The sequence below is a fragment of the Lepidochelys kempii genome, chromosome 14 (genome assembly GCF_965140265.1).
Source record: "Lepidochelys kempii isolate rLepKem1 chromosome 14, rLepKem1.hap2, whole genome shotgun sequence".
In the NCBI taxonomy this organism is placed as follows: domain Eukaryota; kingdom Metazoa; phylum Chordata; order Testudines; family Cheloniidae; genus Lepidochelys; species Lepidochelys kempii.
Genome location: NC_133269.1, coordinates 13,409,013 through 13,433,113, shown reverse-complemented (window position 1 = coordinate 13,433,113; position 24,101 = coordinate 13,409,013). Strand labels below are relative to the sequence as shown.

The 24,101-nt window shown below is 43.8% G+C and overlaps 1 protein-coding gene across 1 annotated transcript in view; it reads left to right on the top strand.

The window, feature by feature from the left end:
• The window catches only part of CACNA1G (calcium voltage-gated channel subunit alpha1 G), a 282,700-nt gene that overhangs the window by 191,263 nt on the left and 67,336 nt on the right, over window positions 1–24,101 (top strand). The window contains exons 10-17 of the mRNA XM_073310526.1: window positions 3,578–3,729; window positions 4,813–4,998; window positions 5,876–5,990; window positions 6,992–7,147; window positions 11,894–11,962; window positions 14,994–15,087; window positions 16,132–16,316; window positions 16,527–16,958. Coding sequence (XP_073166627.1) covers window positions 3,578–3,729; window positions 4,813–4,998; window positions 5,876–5,990; window positions 6,992–7,147; window positions 11,894–11,962; window positions 14,994–15,087; window positions 16,132–16,316; window positions 16,527–16,958 — 1,389 coding nt within the window. The remainder of the gene's footprint in view (window positions 1–3,577; window positions 3,730–4,812; window positions 4,999–5,875; window positions 5,991–6,991; window positions 7,148–11,893; window positions 11,963–14,993; window positions 15,088–16,131; window positions 16,317–16,526; window positions 16,959–24,101) is intronic.

The window sequence follows — 24,101 nt, the reverse complement described above, 5'->3', positions numbered from 1 at the left end:
AGAGCCATGACGGGATTCAGAGGAAGAGGAAATGGATGGATTTTATTTTTCCTCAGGCGTTGTTTGATGAAAGCAAAGGATAAACCCTCTGCCATAGCATAGATGCTGGTATGAGGGATACCAGGCTCCCAGCATCTGCACTGCCCATCCTTGTCTCTACCACCCTCCCCGCCCCAGCTCTGAAAGTGCTTGGAGTTAGAGGATACGGAGAGCCCACTAATGAGTGGCGCAGGCTACAGGGTGACATCTTTGCTCTTTGTAATGCAGGAAGCAGGTTATTTTCAAATCTCACATCTAATGGCTTTCCTGCCAGATAAACAACATAAGCCGCCTGTAGTCCCCACTTCAGCTCCCAGAGCACCTCTCTGGCTCCAGAATGATTTTCCCACAGCTTGAACTCCAGCCAGAGCAGTGACACCAATTACAGATTTTTGTCACCTTAGGATGTTGCTTTCTGAGATGATTTACAACAGCATGTGTCAGGTGAAGCCCTTCTGAGCGGGGGCTGATTATTAACAATGCTTTCCGGTCCTTCTGTCAATGAGTGGGGAGACTGGCTGATTCCCGCTGACAGGTCCCTGTACTTCTCTCTCATCTTACCAGGGTTAAAGCTACTGCAGGGCACTTGTAAACAAAGAACCAGTGTCCGGGATGTGTTGGGATTAGACATCTCCTGGATCAGGTGCCTTTAATGGCTTGCTTTATGCACATCTCTCATGTGGGGAGTGCAGCCTCAGCTGTCTGCCTCTGTTTACCTAGCTGTTGCTTTTAAGAGAGCAATCGGGCTTGAATGGGACGTCAAAGAACCTAAGGGAGTTAGGTGCCCAGCTCCCATTGAATTTCAGTGGGAGTTTGAAGCCTAAATCCCTAAGCTCTTTGGGAAATCCCAGCCATAAAATCTACTAGCAGGTCTGCCTTTAGTTCATGGTGTGACCTGGGGTAATCAGTTGGCCTCTCTCTGTATTAGTTTCTCCATCTGTAAAATGAGGATGGTACCTGTACCCTTAGCAGATAGAAGGCGCCAGTTGAGTGCAAAGTATTATTACTTTTTTGTAATTAATCTTAGATCACCTCCTTGACTGTCTGCATTTTTTAATGTTTCTTCCTGCCTCCTCCAGGAGTGGATAGCTTGGCAATGGGAGAGGGAGCCGGGTTCTAGCCTGGTTCATGACAGTCAGCAGAGTTCACTGGGGTCTCATTGAAGGGCCAGATTTTTCCCTCAGTTATACATGGGCAACCCTGTTCGGCAGACACACTGTAACATGTTTTTCATGGCCAAAGGATTGCACAAGTGTAGTTGATGGCAGACTGTGGCCTATAGGCTCCAAATTACTGGCGGTGATGCATGAGGAGGAAAGATTCCAAGAGCACGTTTCCTTGCATAGTGAAATAGCTGCCATAATGAAAATAACAGCACAGGCTGTCTCTGAGCCTCTGCAGTTGTGAATGAGTTGGCAGTTTTCATGACACGTGCAGGCTTTTGAAATTGTCCTGCGGTGGCGCTTGACATACAAGTTCTCGGCCGATTTATGATTGTGTGTGTGTGTGTGTTCCAGGACATCTATCATTTTAAACCAAGAGTGTGTTTAATAGCGTGAGTTAAAGCAGTTTTATTTTAACTTAAGATCAGCAAGAAAAGTAATGTCAAACTCTAGCCCCAGGGTTTAGTTACTGATGAGAGTGACACAACAAGCTGTGAATCGATAAATAACCCTTTGTTTTCTTTCCCTCTGGTTTGTCTTCAGCACATTTAAATCTTTTGCCTTCCATCCCTTTTGTTCTTGAAAAAGTAAATATTTTCTGAGATCCGGCCTCTTTCGTGGGCTGAGTGCTGTTGATGTCACGAAGGGAATCAAAAGCACTTTGACATGGCTGAGGGATCTGAAGTGCCCAAACAATATCTGCTAAGCACACCCAGTAATTCCCTTCCATAACATTTTTTTTTTTTTTTTTTGGACACAGCCATTTTCCCAATCACTAGATAGGGATTTAACTTTGTTATAACAAACTCCTGCCATTGTCGGTGCAAGTCCGGAGGGATTACATTCTGATGTCAGAACAATTTTGGTCCAAGTTTACAGAGTAAATATTATGCCAGGAGGGCGGAAGGCAAAGTGAAATATAAGATTCAGCGTACGTCTGTGGAGATTTAGACATCGAGAAACAAAGATAGAGAATTCAGTGCAAAAAATGGCTTTGTCGGTCTAATCTGTATATTTATAAAGCACCCATTCACTGTGGTATCTTGGTGCACTGAGACACAAATGATTGCAAGTGACCACATTCTGTGTAAAGCTACGGTGATGTCCTTGAACCACCCCTGTTCCTGTCTTGCATGGTTTCAGAAAAGTGGGAACTCTTGTATTTATAGCCCTGCAGCACATGCTACAGTGGCACCAGGTCACAGATTAAATTGCCAGCTAATTTTAGGATATTCCTCTTCTTATTTTGTCAGTTGTAAAGTTGCTTTGCTTAAATTTTACATGCTTAGATACTTTGCTGATTGGGACCTAACTCAGGAGAATGAGAGTCAGAGCTGAGCTCCCAGGTTCTATTTCTAGCCCTGCTATAGAGTCACTGTGTGACCTTCGATAATTCACTCTTTGTGCCTCCATTTACTCTTCTGTAATGTGTTTATCATAATTGGGGCCTAGCTCACATGGATATCAAGAGGCTTAATTAGTGTTTGTAAAGTGCTTTGAGATCCCCGGGTGAAAGGCACTAGAGAAGCTCAAAGTATTATACGCAGGCCTGGTAGCCCCACCTATTATTAAGGTTTCCTGATCCTTCCCATTATAAGACCCTGTTGCCAGTTGCTTGTATCTTTGCCTAATTCTGTTTAGAGAGTAGGTGCAGAGTAAGATTTTCAAAAGTGTCTAATGATTTTGGGGTACCTCCATTTTTAGGTTCTCAATTTGAGACACCTTAAAGCTATATCATATTGAGGGTGCTCAGCACTTTCTGGAAGTCAGGTTCCTTTGAGGCATCTCAAGTTAGGAACCTACAATCACTAATGACTTTTGAAAATCTTAGCTTTAGTCTTTATGTAAGATTAAGATACCTAGTAAATTAAAGAATAGACCCATAATTGATGGGTATGAGAAAACACTCTGGTTTGCCCCTCTGTATTGGATAATCTGTGTGTGAGTTACAGATAATGCTCAATTTCTCTGTTGGACAGTGTTACAACTGTCTCCTCCTGTTACAGTATCAATCAATCAAATGCACATGGTCTACTAAGGACTGTTGCACCAGCAAGAATGACTATGGTTGTTGGCATCACACCAGGCATCAAAGTGGTGACACTGTAGTTAATGTGGAGTTAATGGGTGGATTTACCTCTATAATCTATAATAAGTGCTATATCTTACACTGTCGTTGGAGTTTTTCCATCTGCTATCTTGATCTTTTACTCAGCTATAAATTACACTTTTAGTGACATGCACTTTACATTACTATTTGCATCCTCCTGTAATTGGCCCTGGTCTATTTTGTGGTCTAAATCTGAGCACCTCTAGAGAGTAGATTTGTATCATGTAACTACTTCCCCCCCCCTTTTTTTTGTTCTTAATCGCAGCCTGAGGAACTCACCAATGCCCTGGAGATCAGCAATATTGTCTTCACAAGCCTCTTTGCCCTGGAGATGCTGCTGAAAGTCCTCGTGTATGGTCCATTTGGCTACATCAAAAATCCATACAACATTTTTGATGGGATCATTGTAGTGATCAGGTACAAGCATGGTGTTCTGCTTACAAGGGTTTCTCTTAACTGGACAGTTGAATTAAAACAGAGGATAATGGATAGAATGGCCTTTCTGGGTCACTTAGGCCCCTGTGCTCCTGTGTTAGCTTTTGTACCCCATATTGTTGTTTCTCCATAAATTCTCTACTCTTTTGAAAACTCTGTAGCAACCCACCTTGTTCCTGTCTTTGGTAGTTTATTATATACACAGCTATCCTTAGTATAATGGCCCTTGGCCAAAGTTTTCCGTGTGCCCAGCCATGATTTTTTGTGATACCTCATTCAGAGCCTTATTTAATAGCATTTGTCCTTTCAGCTCCCTCATATCTATGCCTATTTCTGAGTTCCTCTTTCATATTCCTCCCCCGCACCTCAAAGTATACACACCCCGTCTCTCTGACTTCTGTGCATCATTAATATCATGAATTTGAATCCTTGGATCATATTTTCACCATCTGTAAGAACCATAATGGACCATCACTGGTTCCCTCTGCAGTGTTGATTAATTTGCTGCGACATATTTTATACCATCTACTGTATATTATCAAACATACCTATAGACAAATGACCGCCCACACCCCTACATGCCATGGCTTGCTTTGTGGGTTTTTGGTTGCTTGGTTTCGATTTTGTTTGTTTTTCTAGAGAGAGCCCTAAACAACAAATCCTGGATCCAAACACCTCCAGATATTGGGGAAGTTTAGACCCGAAATAGCTTTAGCTGACAAATGTCTTGTTGGGTTTTTGTGCCTACTGGGCACATGCGGACACTGTAATTGTGCATGCAGATGCACTCAGTGATTTACAGGCATGTTTTTGGCATGCTCTAATGGGACTCCACTCTTTGCAAATCTGACACTAATTCAGGTATCAGAAGGCACTGTCCATACAGACCTTCCTGACAGGCTCCCTACTTCACATCCCTGTTTTCTCTGAGCTTCACCAGCTTGGAGAGCGGATCTTTCCTTTCACTTCTCTCTGCCTTTCTCTCGTTGCTGTCTACATGCATTTATGTTCAGTGCTTCCTTTTCCACACTAAGGCCCACACTGTAAATCTCTTTTCTTCCTTAGTGTCTGGGAGATAGTGGGACAGCAAGGTGGGGGCCTGTCAGTTCTGCGGACGTTCCGTCTGATGCGAGTCCTGAAGCTGGTCCGCTTCATGCCTGCCCTCCAGCGCCAGCTAGTGGTCCTTATGAAGACCATGGACAATGTGGCCACCTTCTGCATGTTACTGATGCTTTTCATCTTCATCTTTAGGTGAGTATGTGGCAAAGACTCTGATTTCCTTTCATGCCCTGCCCTGGCTCTGTACTTTAAGTTTCTGGTCCAGGGACTACACGAGAATGTGAAGAGAATCCATAGGTTTCATGATTGCTCACAAAAGTAAATAACTCTGACTGTGGTCTCTTGAAGTGAACTGCTGAATGAGAAGCACAGTAGCCTCCATAACGGGTATGGGCACTGCAGATTAGCCCCTGGCTGGAATCTTGCAATTCTTGCCAAATGTCATGTCTGTGTTTGTGAGGGTGTTCTCAAGGGAGATCCCTTCTGTTGGGTGATTCCTCCATGGGCATCACCCCAAGGCAGCAAGCATATGACATCACGTTCCTGCTACTGTCCAGAGAGCAAGCCAGAAGCCTTAACCAAAACACTGTCTTTCAAAGGGCAGAGAAGGGAATGTGCCTAGAATAAACCCAACCAAGTCACTCTCATTCACACATGGTTCTTTTATCCCCTTTGCATCATTTGTTTGCCTTTTCTCTCTGTGCAAAAGGTTTGGGATTGGATCCACTTGAGATTCAAGCAGCCCAGAACTTTGGGGGTGTTGGAAATCCAAACCCAGGTGCAGATATTGAAAATGACTCCGATCTTTCTAATAAGTCAAACCTGCTTGAAATCCTACCCCGGATGAGCCTGTCCCTAATATACAGGGGTAAGGCTGGCCTTGCCCAAGATATACTAATGGGAGAGTTGGCAGGAAGCAAATTAAGGCTCTCTTTCTTCCATGGAGGGAAGTTTTGCTCCCAATATCTGTTTGCTAGGCAGACAGTATCCTGAGACACAGAGGTCCACCACTTTATGCTGCTCTCTCAACATCATCTTCAACCCTGTCTTGCCTTCTTCTTGTGCTCAGTATCCTGGGGATGCATCTCTTTGGCTGTAAGTTTGCTTCAGAGCGAGATGGAGACACCCTGCCAGACAGGAAGAACTTTGACTCCTTGCTGTGGGCCATTGTCACTGTTTTCCAGGTACAACAGCAAGAACTCCTTACCAAGCACACACTTTGGGTCTGTAAGGGGTGTGGGGGGGGGGAGGTGGAAGAGTTTAGGTTTGCTTTCCACAATGCCCTACAGAGCTCAATAAAACTAATAGCTGCGGGGGAGAGAAACCAAAATGTATCAATGCGGGTGGGGAGGTGGAAACGTTTTCTGATGATACAAGACAATAAATGGAGATCGGATGAAAGGGGAACTCCAGGAGATGCCAAAAGCTGCAGAAGAGAAGGCTCTTGCAGGAGCAGTGGTAAGATTGTGAGGCGTGACAGAGGGGTAATTAGTATGAGTAAAAGGACAGGTCTGCGAGCAAGGCTGACACAAGTCCAGTGAGAGCTTCAAAGCAAGACAGCCAGCCTGGATTCTCCATAGTGAGGAGAATCTGCTTTATGGCAATAATTCATACTGTGTAATGTATTGCTGTTGGCAAATCTGGACTGTGTATTCCAAGTCTTAGGTGGATCTTCATCTGTCTTTACAGAGAGAACAAAATGCCAGTGCATGCTACATGGCAGTCATTTAAAGCTCTGTATGGACCTTGATATAAACTGGAGTTCCATGCACAGAGTTAGGGCAGCTTGCGGCCCTTGTGGTTAGCGTGTGGGGAAGGGCGGGGGGGGAGGGCAGGGAATCAGGTGCTATCCCTGCCTTTTCTGTGATTCATTGGGTGACCTGAGCTAAGTAACAATCCTTCTGTGCCCATCTGGAACGTGAGTGCACTTCTCTCCCTTACAGGGCTGTTGAGAAGCAGCAATTTTACAGCATTAGTATTACATATTACCAGCGTGCTGGTTTCCCCAAGAGTAGGGTGTTCGCCTGTTTTAAGGCTGAAGACCTACAGCTCTGCCAACCTGGAGCATAAGTAAGAGCATGTAGGAAAGATGAGTGTCCCTAGTCAATAACCCAAACACTGGGTTACTAGTGAATGTTGGACTGTTGTGATGTCCCTTCTTGCTCACGGTGTCCCTTCTCTATAGATCCTGACTCAAGAAGACTGGAACAAGGTCCTCTACAACGGCATGGCATCTACCTCTTCCTGGGCTGCTCTCTACTTCATCGCCCTCATGACGTTTGGGAATTACGTTCTCTTCAATCTATTGGTGGCCATCCTGGTGGAAGGTTTCCAGACTGAGGTAAAACCTTTTGGAGGCTCCCCTCTTTATCTCTTTGTTTCCAGAGCGAGGGAGGGTCTAGAACCAACATCCATCTGGAATTTAGATTTACAAAAGGGAAACTGATTAACTTAAATAGAGGGGGGGGGGAGAAAAAATTAGCTCTTATTTTTTCTGTTTCTTAGCTAGGACCAAGTGCAATAAACCAGGCTGTTTAACTGAGCTTAAATGAAAAGCTATGTTAGCATTAATATAATTGCAAGGATTCAGCTGTGAGTCAGTCAGTGCTGATGGAATAAAATGCTCTAAGAATGTCTTTGAAAGGGCTTCATTGTGTTTGGGAGTCAGATTAAAAGCCATCCCTGTAAAGTTATGCAGGCTGGTGAGATTAGTGACATTATTATCTCTTTGGATAGTCTGTGTTGTGGATCTCTTCCTGCTTGCTGCTCAGTGACACTTTAGCACATTTTTACACTTCATTGTTCCTAGGCTGTCAATTGAGTCTCAGGGCTGGGAGCCTCTGTTAAATATCCTCTACCTTCCATAAGTATCTATGGGAAGTCAGCAAAGAGGTCTTAGATCTGAATTGAACTTGACCCCTGTGTCTTTCTAACTATGCAGTTCATGGTGAATGAATATATAACAGACTCCCTGAAACTAGCAGACAACCAGGGCTGCCTATGACCCAGGTCTCTACAGGCTAACAGAAGCAAATAAAATAAAATAAAATAAAAATGTTCATAAAGAAGGAGAAGAGAGAACTTTACACTTTGCAGAAGGGCTTAGATAAGGAAGTACAAGCCAGCACTATTCATCAGTATCTAGTAGTACAGGCTGTAATTTAGAGCGATGTCTCAGCTGATGGATACGTGTGTTGAGGAAATAATAAACATTAAAGTTTGTCAGCTCCCTGTGCCATAATAATCCATCACACCATAACTAGCTATTTATACAACCTGATTGTTTTGATATTTTCCAAGTGCCGTTTAAGGGGATAATTTGTTATATAGTTCTGGAATGAGGCTGTAGGTATGTGTGTTGTCATTCACACTGGGTTAGTGTGTTGTTTTGAATTGCCTATTATTATATCCATCTCTCTCTGGAAGTTGTCTGCTCTGTTATGGAAAATGGAGTTAAGGTCACTGTCATGTTCTTCTGAACAAAAGATTTCTTTTCAGGAGGTGGCATGTACTTTGCCTAAGTAAAAGTAAGCACGGGTAAAAAAAACCAAAAAAACCCAACAACTTGTTCTCTTGTGCAGTGATGTCTGACTTGAAACTCAACCTCTCTCTGGTCAGTCTTGTTCACGGATTCTAGAATGGCCACCTGATTGAAATATCACTTGCTGCAACTACCAGTAAAGAAAAGGACCTAACTTTTTAAAAACAGCATAACAGCATTTCACTGAGAGTGCAAATCCAGTTGTTTTTTGAGGAAATTAGTTTGCCTCTAGACATTGGAATGGAGGGATCAGATTCTGATCTTAAAACCACTACTGTAAATCCGGAGTGACTCCATTAAAGATGGGAGTTACGCCTGATTTAGGCCCCAATTCCGGAAAGCACTAACACACATGCTTAACTTGAAGTCAATGGTATGTATACACATACCTAAAGTTAAGCATGTGCTTAAGCGCATCCCTTAATCAGAGTCTTGCACTGATGTAACTGAGGCCAAAACCTGGCCTCGGGTCTTAGTTCCAAATTCTGATATCTGTTAAGTTTGTGTCATTCCTATTCATTGATACTGATGAAGTTACTCCAGATTTACACCAGTGTCACTTATGATTGGAATTTGGCCCTTTTGTGTCTCAGACTTTTGTAATATATGGTCATCTCCCCCTTCCTCATGTGAATGATAAGACGTTCGCTGTAGTCTTCTCGTAAAATGAAATCTTGTGTACAAACCTCAGTTCAACAGCAGTTTTTCTTAGGCAGGCAGGTAGGTAGAGTGGATTTTTGCTGGATATGGTGAGACAGATCCTCAGCTGGTGTAAACCGGCATTACTCTATTGACTTCAGTAGAGCTACATTTCCTTACATCAGCTGAGGATCTGCTCCTGACCATTTTATTCAGCTTTACAACCAAAAATGTTTCCATTTCTTGCTACCACGCATACCAGGGGGCCATCTCCTAAGTGAAATTAGATGAGATCATCTCCTGTTGAAAATAACACCAAGCTTTTCTCTCAGGTGATCATTCCTGGGTCCTTGACCCTCTATTCCTGGTAATTTGTTTTTTTTTTTATTTCATTGTCCTTCAGATTTCTTCACAGAGTGTGTTGCTCCTGCCTTTATCTCTCCAATCCTTGAGTGCCTTTCCTCCAGCTGCAAACACCTTGTTAATGTTAGTGCATGCCTTTGCAGGCCTTTTGGTTGCTAAGCAGCAGATGTACATATGTGGTTAAGAAAGAAAAAGAACCCATTCCAAACTTTCAACAGAGATCCCTGTATTTCGTTGTAACCTGGCTATTGCACGCAAAGGGCACACACAGGATTTTCTGCAGCCTGGGGTTTCTTTAATGTACATTCTGTGAATTACTTAGATTCAGAATTTGTGCCTGAAACCACAGCAGCTCTAAGGTGTGAAAGATGAGCTGTGTGACTCCATTTGATAGAGTTGCTAACACGATATTACTTGAGTGAACTATCCAGTCTCTGCCCTGGGGATTTATCTCTGAAACAAACAATGACTCCTGGTAAGAGAGCTTTTTGTCAGACATAAAGCTTCTCTCCTGAGGGACTTCATGATAATGTTATCTCTGAAGCATATTCTTCCATTGGTAATCCTCTCAATTTCATGTTCCCTTTGGTTTCTTTTCTTGTCTCTGGCAATCCTCAGTTGCTAGTTTGTCTCATCTCCCTTCTTTGTGTCTGTTGTTCTTTAATTCCACCTTTCCCATCACAAGGCAACCAAGGTTCAGTGAGGACGGGGTAGTGTATGAATGCAGAACACTTGCGTGCTTTATACATTAACAAAGATAAAAACCCAGAGTCTGTGGTGTAGTACCAGACCATGGCTAAACAGTCTGAGACAACAGAACCTTGACTTCTCCTGGGACTCAAACAGAAGAAAACAATCAATTTTCACTCATCAATTATTTAGATTTTGTACTGTATTTTTGTCACATCCTTTACTTTTTACACTCTAGTCAGTTTCATTGGGATTATCCTTATGAAGGATAATTGTGTGTTTAATCTTTTGCTGGGTTATTCATGTGTCTTTTTATTAGAATCAAATTTGATAATACTTTAAATTATATGTACAATATATGCTTGGAAAGACATTGCTATCCCTGTTTGGATCCAAATTTTAACTTACTGTTCTTAAATATTGTTCTAATGTATAGAGGGATGCAAAATCCAGTACCTCATTGCCAAGAAATTAGCCCAGTTGTCATAGCAAGTGCTGTGCAAATAATGGATTTTTCAATTCATTGGCAATTTCAAAAAATCAGGGAAAAATTGTTTTGGGTTCAACAGAAATAACATTTTTTTGAATTGTTTGGTGAATCAAAAAATAAAAAAAATGTTTTGGGTCAAATAAACCTTGTGCTTAGATTGAGATTTCTTTCCCTTTTTAAAATTAAAGGTAATTTTGAAATAAAAAGTAATTTCAAAAGGAAAAGTCAAAATGTTTTGTTTAGAAAATGTTGAAACAAAACATTTTGCTTTTTAAAAAAATTAGGGTTTGGGGTTTTTTTATTTGACTGAAACAATTTCACCAAAACCTACAGAATATACACAACATTGGTTTGGTTTTTTTGGTTGACCTGAATCTGCATTTTTCATAGCAAAATGTTGATTGAAAAATTTTACTCAGCTCATAACCTGCGCCAAGATCTCAGTGTGATAGGTGAGAGAGACACCAAAAATAATATACAAACTCCTCTTACTGCCTCTGTAATGTGCAGCTGAATTTAAAAATGCTTTCCCAAAGCTGCACGTGTCTCCAAACATGCTTGAATATGCTGAGAAGTAAACACAAGTCTGTCAAGTCAACTTTCCGTATGGAAGGGCAAATGCAAAGAGGAGTACTGATAAGTGTTTTCCAAGTGGAAAAGGATAAAGTAGGTACGAAAATGTTGTTTTTGAGGTATTGGGGGCCCAATCCTAGAGTCATTACTCAGGCACAACCCACAGGGCCTGATCCAAAACCCACTGAAGTCAATAGATCAAGTGCCCACTGATTTCAATGAGATTTGATTGGGCCCAGTCAGAGTAACAACATATCTAATCTATAAAAGTTTCTGATGGCTTCCCTTGAACTAGCTATTTCATTTGGCTTTAACGGGATCAGTATTATATGTTAATTAAAAACATGCATTGCTGCCTAATGACAGCATAATAAATACAGATCTCATTTTGCAGCCACAAAAAACCTGAGCATACATGGTTTTAATAATCTGATGGTATTTCATTAACGTGAACAGCTCTCACGTTGGAGCTAAATCAAATACTCCTTTTGAAACACTTATTTTAAAGGTAAGGATGATCTCTTCTAAGGGCTGCGCTATCTTTCATCCTTTCCTTGCACTGAACAAAGTCAGCCGCATCTGACTAGTCCAGTGTGTTGTGACCTATTCTGCTTTTTAATCTTGGTATGAAATTGTCGCTGATGGGTACACATTACCCTTCTCTACCCTTTTTTCTTTTTACTTTGCTTCCTTTTCTCTTTCTCTCTCTCTCTTTTTGATCCACTCTCAATTTTGATGCTGAAATTGTAAAAAAATCAACCCCTCGCCCCCTTCCCCCATTTTTACTTCAGGAAATCACCAAGCGAGAAGACGCGAGTGGGCAGTTAAGCTGTATTCAGCTGCCTGTCGACTCGTCGGTGGTACGTAAGAACTCAGCATGAACCCACCCAAATGCGCCGTTTGGTAGTTGTCTCTCTCTGTGGTGACTGCTCACACACCATGACGCTGTTCTCATTGTAGTAGCTGTCGTTCCTTTTGTCGTCATTGTCAAGCAAGCCTTGATTTTAAGTCTCTTTCTTCTTTGTGGAGTCAGACAGGTCAACACAGACTCCCCAGTATCACCTGAAACTGTTCTGGCTTCCTGCATCTTTTCTGTACAGGCCTCGATGCCTCTTTTAACCCCCCTCCCCTTCCGCCTGCCCCTTGTAAACCCGAGGCATGGATGATGCTGTTTCCCAGGCATGCTTATCAAACACCTCCCTGATCACGCACGCTGCTCCCTGCTTCCGGACAAAACCTCACCCACCTCATGCACGTCTGCCCCAGCCCCTCTAGCTGCATGTGGCGGAGTGGCGAGAACTGCCAAAGACTGAAAGGACCTAGAATCAAGGCTGTCTGTGGACACTTGTGTGTCAGAGCGCTGTGCTCTGGAGAAGTCAATATTAGCATTGAGGCAGCTGCGGTAGTCACTGGTGGAAGAAATGCTCTAGCTCCACCAGGCATTTATGGGCTGGATGCTGGAATCGCTGGGTGACATTCTCTGGCCTGTGTTATGCAGGAGGTCAGGTTAGATGATCATAATGGTCCCTTCTGGCCTTAAAATTTGTGAAACTATGAAACCGAGCACAAACCAAACCCTGTCTCCCCTGCCCTTTACCCACCTGACCCTTCCCTTCTCATGCATCTTTTCTTTTTCACTTCTTTTCTGTCCTGGAAGCTCTGGCTTTTACTTTAGCACAAAGGCACTTTCTAGTGTGTTCAGGTACATTCTGCCCTCTTTCGTACATGCTGATATAGCCACTGTGCCATATGGTCCATCTCAACGTTCTCTCATATTTCAAAGGAATTTTAACTCCATGTTCTCTCATAAACCCTTTTCCATCCAGAAAGGCAAACTGGGAGCAAAAGAACAGGTAATGACCACGAGGCCCTGCGGTGAGATGCTTGCCTGCAGCCGCACTTAATATATCACACGCTGTATTAAAGGGGGTGATGATATATTCTGTTACAGCTAGAGTGGGATGCTTCAAAATGATGGGGTTTGGTGCTGTGGGGACGGAAGTTTGCAATCCCCGCGTGGTCCTGCTCCTCCTTATTAATGTGCATCTCTTACCGCACCCGAGAGTGCACCCCTTGTCAGTGACAGAATATTTGAGGAACACAAATTAAGTAATGAAACCTATTTGCATTACTCATTAGTTTTTAATGACCCATTAAGGAGAAATGAAGTGGCAGGCTTTCTGGGAGAGAATATTTGAAGTCCACATTCCAATAAAGAGGCAGAGAATTTAAAAATTCATCTAAATTCAAGCCAATGTTAATTTAATATTCCTTCTTGAAAGTGGCAGTCCTGGCCCTTTAAAGTACTACCGGCCTTGCAGGGTGAGTTTCCTCAAGTAACAGGGTGATCCTGCAGGACAGGAAGAAATTTTAAAAGGCAAGGGCTTCCTTTCACGCTCTCTGTTTTTGTGATGACACTTCTCTGAGAGAGTCCATGGTGTGATTGGAGAAAACATAACTGTTAGGCTGAACCAAAGAAAGGGTGTTTTCCTTTGAGAATGTGGGCCCAACCCTGGACTCTTTAGTCAAACAAAACTCCCATTGAGTTTCTAGGTGGGCTTTGCCTGAGTAAGGAGCGCAGGCCTGGGTCTTGTATTGAATGTTATCTCCTTCAGTCTGCCACTCTAGCACTTTCCTAGCTAGAGCCTGTTCTGGCTTTTAAAATCAAACATGTACCCAAGCACCAAACTTCATTAGGGTGGACCAGGGTTAGTGGTGCAGCTTAGTCTTCACTGTAGGTGCTGGGTTCTCTTGTGCACCTAGATTCTCCTAGAGCTAAAGTAAGATTCTGCTTGGCTTCTTTCTTGTCATTGCATTTCCACTCTTCCCCCTTCCCCTCCCCAAGATACATCATACTAAGGGAGGGGGCCATTTTGCCAGAATAATGGTTTCAGCAGTAAGTCACCCCCCTTCAGGTGGAAATAATTCTGGCAAGCTCCATTCCTGGCTGATGTATTGCGATTATACCACACCCTAAGTATTTTTCCTCAGTGCCAATGGACAGAATCAAAAAGGGCTGAGCTGGGAAGGCTTTGATTCGGTCTGTGTCAGATGTGGGCATTGTCTGAGCTAGGCATTGGCAGAGCACAATAAGCAATGGAAGCCTTGAGCAATGGTAAATTTTTTAACACACCATTCAAGGGGGACTCGAGTTGGTTTCCTGGATAGGTTTCTGATGACAGACCAAGATCAAAAGGAGAAACCCCTCGTCAACTCCTTGCATTCTAAATTGTACAACAGGACACAACCCTCCCTAAATAAATAGGATGGTTATACCACTTAGTATTGGGTGAAATGGACACCTTGGGGAAGCCTAATTCGCTGTTTTGCGTTGTCTCCCTTTGGAATCTGCTCTATTACATACCAAGTGCTCTTATGGCACTTTATGTAACTTTTCAGAGACAGACCCCAGTTATCTGCTGAAACCTACAGTCCACTGTTTATCCCACTTGCTGAAGTTTGGATTATTTCCTCTAAGCTTCACTGGAAAGAGCTGTGTTCAGTGCTTGTATGTAAACAGTTCTAATCCCATCCCTAGATTAATGGTCAAGGACAAGGAGGGTCAGTTTTTCATCCAAAGAACATTCATCAGGTTTATGTCCTTTCCCTAGTGTCTGCCCAGTGTGCAACTCCAGCAGAGGAGGTCAAGTGGTTGTCTTCTGACCCCAGCCCTTGGCTGCTTTTCGGGTAGCTCTGCCTGTTGGGAGTATAGTTAACAGTATGTGGTATAAATATGTGCATGCCTCATTGTGTGGAAGGTGATGTCCCATTGTGGTACTAATTTCAGTAGATCAGTAGGTGTGTTTTTGGAGATGGGACCCATTGTTCAGAAGGCATTTCCATACCCATAGCCAATTATCCTGGTTGCTAAGCTGCTCTGTTTTGCTCTAGGGAGATGCTTCTAAGTCTGATTCTGAGGGGGATCTTTTCCCTCATAGCCTGGAAGAAGAGGGTGGACTTAAGAAAAACTTGTCAAACCCAGCCTGTAAGTAACCACACTGGAAATTAGTCCTTCTAGGCAACCTCACTTGATAGGAGACACAACGTGTCCAAAGGAGGAAAGCCCTTCTTGGGGAAGTGTTTAAGCAGTATCTCGGGCCATTGCAGACTCTGTCAAGGTATAACTGATTTTAAATATGAGTCATGGAACATGACACAAAGGCAAATACATGTAATGGTGTTAGTCCGTTATCTCCCAGTAAAGCCCAAGAACCAGCCCATATACTATGGATATGGGGTTTATAACTGGGGAAGGAAACAGCAGGGAGCTGCTGTCTGTAGTTCGCACTTTGACAGGCAGCAGAGCTGTGATGCACTAATGCTTGGAGAGCGGGCACAGGGAATGGTCAGGGTGGGCTTTGCTGGGAGACATATTTATTGTCCACGAGGTAGAAGATTTGGGGAGGTCGGAAGAGGAGAAACTGGGGGCATCGAAGCTCAGGGGGAAAGAGGGAGAGTGTGGGGCCGCAGAGCACCCTCAGCAGTGTTGTAGGACTTCAGTTGAAGGAATGTGGAGGAAGGAGTACAGAAGGGGAAGAGAACTGGGGAAGAAGAGCATAGGGAGAGGAAGCAGGGAAAGAGCTTACAGGAAGAGAGAGTGGGACATTGTGGGGAGCAAAGCGTGGGGGGAGACGAAAGAAATTAATGGAAGGGGGAAGTTGGGGAGGCATGGTTGGCAGATTGCTGGCGCTCCTGAAGCAGCAGATGACAAATCAATGTCTGTTCTTGGCTGCTGATCTTGTAAACAAGTTTATTTGAGCCCCTGTGCCATTCAATTTCTGGTTTTAAAACAAAAACCCAACCTCCCACTCACTCATTAAAAATCTCCTTTGTCCCATTAATTGAAGACTTCTTTCCTTTTTGTGAAATTGTGTTATTGGCCCATGTTCTGATTAGAGCTGGCTCCTTTAGGGCCATCGCGTCCTTTGTCACCCTGATTTTGGATGCAACCTGAAGGGTGATGGAGAATGATGGTTTATTGAATGTTCCTAGAGCTGCAGTATCTTTAAAAACTCCTTGTTACTTCCAGTGATGGTACTGAGTGACCTCCCGGAGCTGAAGAAGAGCCTGACCCCACCCCTTATCATCCACACAGCTGCCACCCCAATGCCAATGCCAAAAAGTGCCATGTTTGGAGATGCAGCTCAGGGCTATGAATCTCGCAGGGCCAGCAGTGTCTCCATGGATCCCAATGCCTATGAACTCAAATCACCGGTATGCAGCTCATCTTCTTGATCACCCTTTGTGGCTGCTTTGTTTCTGTTTGGTTTGTGCGGCTGTTTCCAGCTGTGTGGGCTCTGTCTGTCTAGGTGTTTATACTGCGCTCGCTGCCTTGGTATTTCTAGGCCTGTCCATTGGGAACAAGCATGAGATGGTGGCAGTGATGCTGGGTTGACTCTCTTCATGTTCTTGTCCCTTCCTCAGTCCAGCATACAGAGCTCCCCCCATAGCTCTTGGAGCGCAGCCAGCAGCTGGAATAGTCGCAGGTCAAGCTGGAACAGCCTGGGGCGGGCTCCCAGCCTGAAACGTCGGAGCCAGAGTGGGGAGCGCAAATCCCTCTTGTCTGGGAATGGAAAGGAGAGTTCAGAGGAAGGGGAAAGCTCAGACGAGGAGAGGTCCAGCCGGACTGGGAGCGTTAATGGCTCTTTACCTCACCGCATGGCGTCGCTGGAAACTAAAGGCTCGTTCGATCTCCAAGATACCTTGCAGGTGCCTTCCCTGTACCGAACCAGCAGCATGCACAGCAGCCGGACCGCTGCATCAGAGCATCAAGACTGCAATGGGAAAACCTCCCCGGGAGTCTTGTTACATCAGCTCCCTTTGGACGACGATGACGGTGATGATGAAGGCAACCTGGTAAGACAAATCAACAGCCAGTGGCTGCTGAAGCTTCTTGGCTTTCCTGTGTTTAACTGACACCCATTCCCTTAGCAGAACAACGCTGCTGAGCGTCGGGCAATAGTCCACTGCAGCTGGGTGCATCTCTCCTGCTCTCTAGCAGCAGACTTAGGAACACCATGTAAATCCCGCATAAAAGCCACAGGGGGGTGCATGGGTTATGAAAGCCCACCTCCTGCATGCTGCTGAACAGCTGACCACCGGCAGGCAGGAGGCGCTGGAGGGGAGGTGGAGGAGCTGATCGATGGGGCTGCCAGTGGGTGCTGAACACCCACTATTTTGTTTTCTGTGGGTGCTCCAGCCCCGGAGAACCCACGGAGTCAGAGCCTATGTTCCTTCCCCTGGAGGTTTCTCCACCTAGGTTCCACTGCAGCCCTGGCTGGAACACACATTTTCCACTCCTCCTGTTCCACAAGAAACCTCCACCCATTATCAGCCTGGACAGACACAAGCGCCCATTCTGGATGCATAACCTGTGTCCCTCGAAGGGACTGACCCCCCGTGACCTATCAATTTGCAGCGGGTGGTGTGGGGGACGGTGGTGTCAGGGAGGGTGAAGGTTACAAAATGAGACGTGGGCTTTGCAGCAGGAGGTACAATAGAATGGCTTTGAATGGAGCCCCAGATGATCTTAGCTCTTGGACCTGAGCGTGGTGCCCGTTCTGTTCTTAGTGCTTTAGATGTACTTTGTAGGAGATCATGCAAAGCTGTTCTTTGATGTTTTTCCCAACTTTTCTGTTTCTCCCTCTCCCCCCCCCCCTTGCAACTTTTGCTTTCAGTTTTGGGTTAGAAAGAGTGCCAAAATCTTCAAGCAAACTCAATGAAACCACCAAGTTCGAATTGGTTCCATGCTGGAGCAATGAGAACCTCAAATCTCACATGCTTTCTCTGCAGAACCATAAATGACAACATACAGGGGAGAGGGCTGATGTGGTCTATCTGGGATGTGCAGCTGTTAGGAAGGCTGTGTCATTTGGTTTCTACTTCTGTTTTTCAAGTGATATAAGTCATGCAGTGGACATAGCCTGGCTATCTGTGCATTATCTGAGTAACACATGGCTAGTCTGTGTAGGTGCACTGGATGTGGGTTGGGGGGGGGATGGGAGGAGACCAGGGTATAATGAGTCTACACCCTCCCATTAGTACAGCAGCATAGGAACCTAGTGTTACTCCCTGGTCCCAGAGGGGATGTCCAGACAGATTGGGGTTGGGTCTTCTGTACACGCTAGTATCCAGCAGTAGACACAGTACAAATGCATTGCCTGTCTCTGGTTATTTCAGAAAAAAAATCTATCTTTGAAACAGAGAATAGTACGTTTCTCTTTCTCCAACTATAAGGTCGAATTCTGCCCTCAGATGTGAGCGGGCAATTTCTATTGATGTAAACAGGAGAAGCAGATGTATATCCAAGGGCAAATTTGGCCCATTAATCTCATTGACTTATTAGACTCATAGAGGCAGCATTAGCCTTTGCATTAATTTCAATGTGAAGAGGCATTAGTCCAATATGTATATCTCTTTCAGAGGTCTGAGAAGTGCCATTTAGAAAACGTTTGCTAAAAGCATGGCAGGGGGAGAAAATCAGCTGTAATTTTGCACTGATTAGAGATGCGAGGTGGTTAAGAGGCATTTCCCATTTTACATTTTCCCTGGATCTCTGCTTTCAGATGAATGTGTGTAATTTGTACTGTGACGCCGAGTCCAATTTGTGTAAATGCCAGAGCAGTTTCAGCATTAGAGTCACTGCAACCGCACTAGAGATGCATCTAAATACAAAGAACCAAACTGAGAGCTGTCATCCACCCTGTCCAGCCCCATTAAGGGAAATCAGGGGGATTGCGTGGGTGTGGGTTGGAGGTTAGCACCAAACTTGGCCTTCAGGCAATAAGGAACATAGAATGTGACTTATCAAATAAAGACCTCCTGACCGCCTTCCCCACATATCTCAGCATCTGGAGGTCTCCTGGAACTTTATCTCCTTGTGCGTGCAAGCATAAATGTGACATGAACACCTCATTTTATTGAGATCTTTCATTCATCCCTGACCTTCTTCTATTATGCTAGCGAAACCTGCATGGGGATGTTGCAAAGGCTAACGAGACCTTGAAACATCTTCCGTAAGTTACAGCAGGAGAATTTCGCTCCCTATCTGGAGAGTTATAAATAGGATGAGACAATAACAGGTGATAGCAAATTGCTAATAAAGGCAGAATCTAAAAATTTATAAGGCTCAACCAAGGGTCTAGGCTTATTCTGAGTCGTGAGCCTGCCCTAGCTCTTGAGCAGCTGGCTTGACAACTAGCTAAAATCAAACTCTACGCAGATAGCAACTGACACTATGGCAGCAAAATCTGATGATATTTAGGATAATGGTCTCCATGTTCTCGTCACAAACTGATGTCCATGAAAGAACCACCAGTCCTGCTCTCCTTCAGTTTGCAGGGAGCACGACTGGGGACTATGGTAGGGTCGGTGAATTTTAATCCATGCTGAACAAGGAAAGGCTTAAACCCCATTCATTGCCCTGGAAAGAAAAGTGCAGCCTGTAGGGACTGCATCAGGCTAGGAGTGAGGAGCTGTGGCCCACTGGGCAGATGGATAGTGTTGCTGACTGCTGTGCCTTGTGAACTAGGAATCATGAAAAGCCGGAGGTTTCTTATGGGGTGGAATGCCCCTTGGAAGGAGGAAAGGACTGGAGGCTGGGGAAAGGCCCTGGACTTCTTTTTCCTTCACTCCCTGGGCAAGGGGAGGACCAGGGCTGTGGGGACATCCTGCCAATAAGGGAGGATTTCTTTTCTTTATTTGATTATGTCACTTGGGCACACAAGACTGTGTGGAATTAACTGCTGAACCAGGAGGAAGCCAGGTTTGTGGGGGTAGGGGGGGAACTTCATAGAATAATAGAATATCAGGGTTGGAAGGGACCTCAGGAGGTCATCTAGTCCAACCCCCTGCTCAAAGCAGGACCAATCCCCAATTAAATCATCCCAGCCAGGGCTTTGTCAAGCCTGACCTTAAAAACCTCTAAGGAAGGAGATTCCACCACCTCCCTAGGTAACGCATTCCAGTGCTTCACCACCCTCCTAGTGAAAAAGTTTTTCCTAATATCCAACCTAAACCTCCCCCACTGCAACTTGAGCTTCTTGGTTCGTGGTGTGTGTTAGGCCTGTCTACTCTAGGAAATTAGGTTGGTATAGCTACGTTGCTGTGGAGTGTTAAAAAGCCACACCCCTGAATGACACAGTTGAACCAACGTAAGCCCTGGTGTAGACACCACTAGGTTGACAGGAGAATTCTCCCATTGATCTAGCTACCGCCTCTTGCGGAGGTGGATTACCTACTCTGACAGGAGACGCCGTCCCATGGGTGTAGCTAGTGTCTTCACTGAAGTGCTACAGCAACGCAGGTTCAGTGCTTTACGTGTAGAGAAGCCCTTAGTCTGCTTAGACCAGTGACCCCAATAGATTGGGCAGTGACTCCTGTTACTGTCCCAGAAAGGAGATAAATGGATATTAGCCATCCATACGTGGGCAGAAAAAGGCAGGCACCCGCCAGCCTCTGAAATGCTGTAAATTGTCAGTTGTAAATTGGCTGGGCCTGGAGAACACAGCACAGCACAAACACGAGCTAGTCTACCTTAGTGAGCATTTCAGATGCAATGAGCAACCAGCGTGGGTCAGAAATAGGCATCATTCTCCATTGTAGTGTTAGTCTGGGCAAGTGTCTGCGAACAGTCATTATTGTAGAAGCAGCTGGGGCAATACTGAGACTATGAAAGAAGCAGGTTGTGGAAATATCTTAGTACAGTTCACTGGCATTGGAGAATGAAAATTGAACTTTGAGAATGTTAATGGATGCTAAAGACTACCATAATTGCAAAGTACATACTGATGAGAAACCGGGGTTGTTTTGACCAAGATATAGTTGCCTAGCCACAAATCTCCTTTTTTAGAATACATTTATTCCACTATGTCTCAGATGTGGACTCTCAGGCTATAATTTTAACTGATTGCTTTAACCTGGTTCTTAACCTCCTAGAAGTTCAGCAAACCACTTTGGTCACCCTGGAGATGGAATTTCCAAGAAAAGGGCCTGTAATTATTCTCAGAAAAATAATTATTAAAATTATCAAAAGATCATGATCTTATTGCTAGCTGGAGACTTTTCATCTTCTGTCTCAAGGCCAGATTTCTTTCCAGCTTACCTGAACCAAACACCTAAGTGGCACATCAGAACATACTGCATGCAGTATCTCTTAGTTTACATCTTCCAGCTAGTAAATTGGTAACTGACTGCAATCTTGGAATGAATTTCTGAATTAGATTGCGTACTGCATCTTTAAGCTGAGAGTTTTAAAGACTTTAGTCTTCTCTGCTTTCCATGGACACAGTATAAATATTTACTGTAAACAGACTAAAGTCCCTGTAGTAATGTTCTAAGATCTGGGTTTGCTCTGGTGTACTTTGCCAAACTTCTCATCCCTATTTTATTGTGCTGTGCAATGAAGTGGATTGTTTGCTAGACCAGTGCCCTCCCAGTGTTTCAATGGTTCTGTTGGTAAGAGTTTGTAAACCACTTGGTGCACTTTTGAGATGGAAAGTCCTATATTCTGGCAAAATAAGGTTCATGTTTCTTGGATCATCCTCATTGTGAGGGTTCTCCTGAATTCTTACACAGAGACCATGAGTTTTCTCCTTTTTCAAACAAATAATGAAACAGCGGTTACTAGAAAATATTGTTCAGCTTAAAGAATTTGTTCCCTCCATATTTTGAGCTTCCTGCTCTGATTTCCTCCTGTCACTTTTTGGGGTTTTGCCCCCAATTTAACCTGGGTAGAATGAGAGGAAATTTCAAGTTCTTTTCCAAAGAAAATAAACAAGCTGGACTCTTATTTAGATCAACGTGATCCTAGAGGACTAAATGTGCCCTTATGGAGCAACACCCAAAAAGCTGTCTTTATTGGATGTACTTGATGTTTTCTGCACTAAACTAAAAACTAGAACAAGGGCCAGATTCTGATCACCCCGGCCCCAGTTTACATTAGTGTCACTCTATTGACTTCAGTGAATTCACGCCCAATTAACACTGGTATAAGTGAGACCAGAATCAGGCCCATTAACTCTTCTTCACAAAATAAAATCAAGGGATCAAATTCTGCTCTTGGTTGTACAGGTGTAAATCTGGAGGAACTCCACTGAACTAATGGCCCAATACAAATCCGTATTTATACAGGTGTAACTGCAATTGGACTCTGACCTGAGAGCTTTGATGTTCATATATGCTGGTCCAGTTTTTGGTTTTTCTCTCTCACACTCAGTGAAATTTCCACATTCTGCAAAAGGTCCATTGTAACGTAGAACCAAGCTAGTGAGAAATAGGAGTGGAAAGTGGGGAAGCTACGTAGTCTCGAACCAAAAGACCCTTCAAACACAATCCCCCGTATGCAAAGTGCAAATAATTCTGTTTGCGCTTTTTCATCTGCTTTCACCTTTGGCTGTTTTGCACTAGTTTTGTAACAAGCAGATCAACAATAAGGGAATCATCTATTTTACTATCTCAATCTTCCCCTGCTCAGTGTTTAGAATGAAATAATCCAGTCCTGAGATTCACAATACATCTTCTAGCTTGCATTCAGTTGACTTGATAGGCATGGATGGTTTATTAGCAGATTTTTTTTCCTATAATAAAATTTTTATAGATCAATGTCGCTCTGCTCTAAGACGTATATCAGTCATCTTTTAATGTCAGCATTCTTCCCTTCTGCCCTTAGAAGCACATTAATAATATCTGAAATTCCTAACCAGGAAACTATTTTTCAATAGATCTCATTAATGTAGTCTCTACAGGGTTCTCTATTCCCCCTTTGATGTTTGAACATAACACTGGTTAATATCAATGGGAGTTATGCACGTGTTTTGTCCACCAGATAGACCCCAGGGGCATGTCTCTCTTTGTCAACTGGGTAGAGGCACTGAGTACAGAGGGAGTTTAGCTTCAATAGGCCAGCAAGATCATGCTCATAACATTCTGTTTAAGAAACGAGCAACTGAATTAAAGGGTTGGTGGTGGTTGTTTTTCTTCTTGTTCTTCCACATCTTTATTCATCCTGGCCAGGTGTGTCTTATGAACAAATAGATATGATTTAAATAACATAATTGATATATCTCTTTGAACATAATGGAAACTCCAGCAGCAATCAGGCTGATTGTAAGCAATGCTGTGTATCTGGACTTTGCAGAGAAAGCATCTGATGGGGGTCGGCTGGAAATACTCATTTTTTATTTCACAGAGATTTGGCTCAGATGATCGTGGGCCAAACTGTGCTCTGTTACACTGGTGTAAATCTGGAGTAACTCCTTTGACTCCAGATTTCCATGGATATAACAGAGAACAGAACTTGGCCTAGTATAAGGAAGCCAAAGCTTCAGTAATGACTGATGGATCTATGTCCCAAGCCTTTCCCATACATGTTGAATAGAGGGACATGATGGAAGTTCACTTTTCCCATTTATTATCTGATGTAGCCTTTGAACTGCTAGCTGCCACAATTAGACAAAACCCAAAATATCTTTGGCATTAAAACTGGACAAAAGGAACATAAAGAGGCATTCTGTGCTGCTGACGCATTACCATTCACTTCAAATCCTCAAGATAAATACCAGAAATGCTTTGAATAATAGATCCTTTTGGAACCCGTCCAGCATACAATATTAACTGGACCAAGTCACAGCTCTTACTACATGTTCAAGGGCTGAGGTAGCTATCAGGGTTCTATCTAGAACTTCGAAAGGTGGCTTTCGTTTTCCAAAGGGTTCAGTTTGTCACCAAGCATTTTCATTAAAATGGACACTGTACTAGCTATTAACACTTGCTAATGAGACTCCTGGCTGAGTGCATATAAGCACAGAAAGCATTTCACCCATTCCACTCAATTACACTGACAGCTCCAGTTTTTACAGTCCAAACCAGCTCAAACTGCTAATTGCTCAGCTCCTAGGGGGAATGCGCGGGGTTGTGTTTAAACTCTATCATTTTATGCACTCCCAAGGTGCCTGTTTTGACTAGCAGTCTACTGGGTAGGGCACTGGATTTGGAAATCAA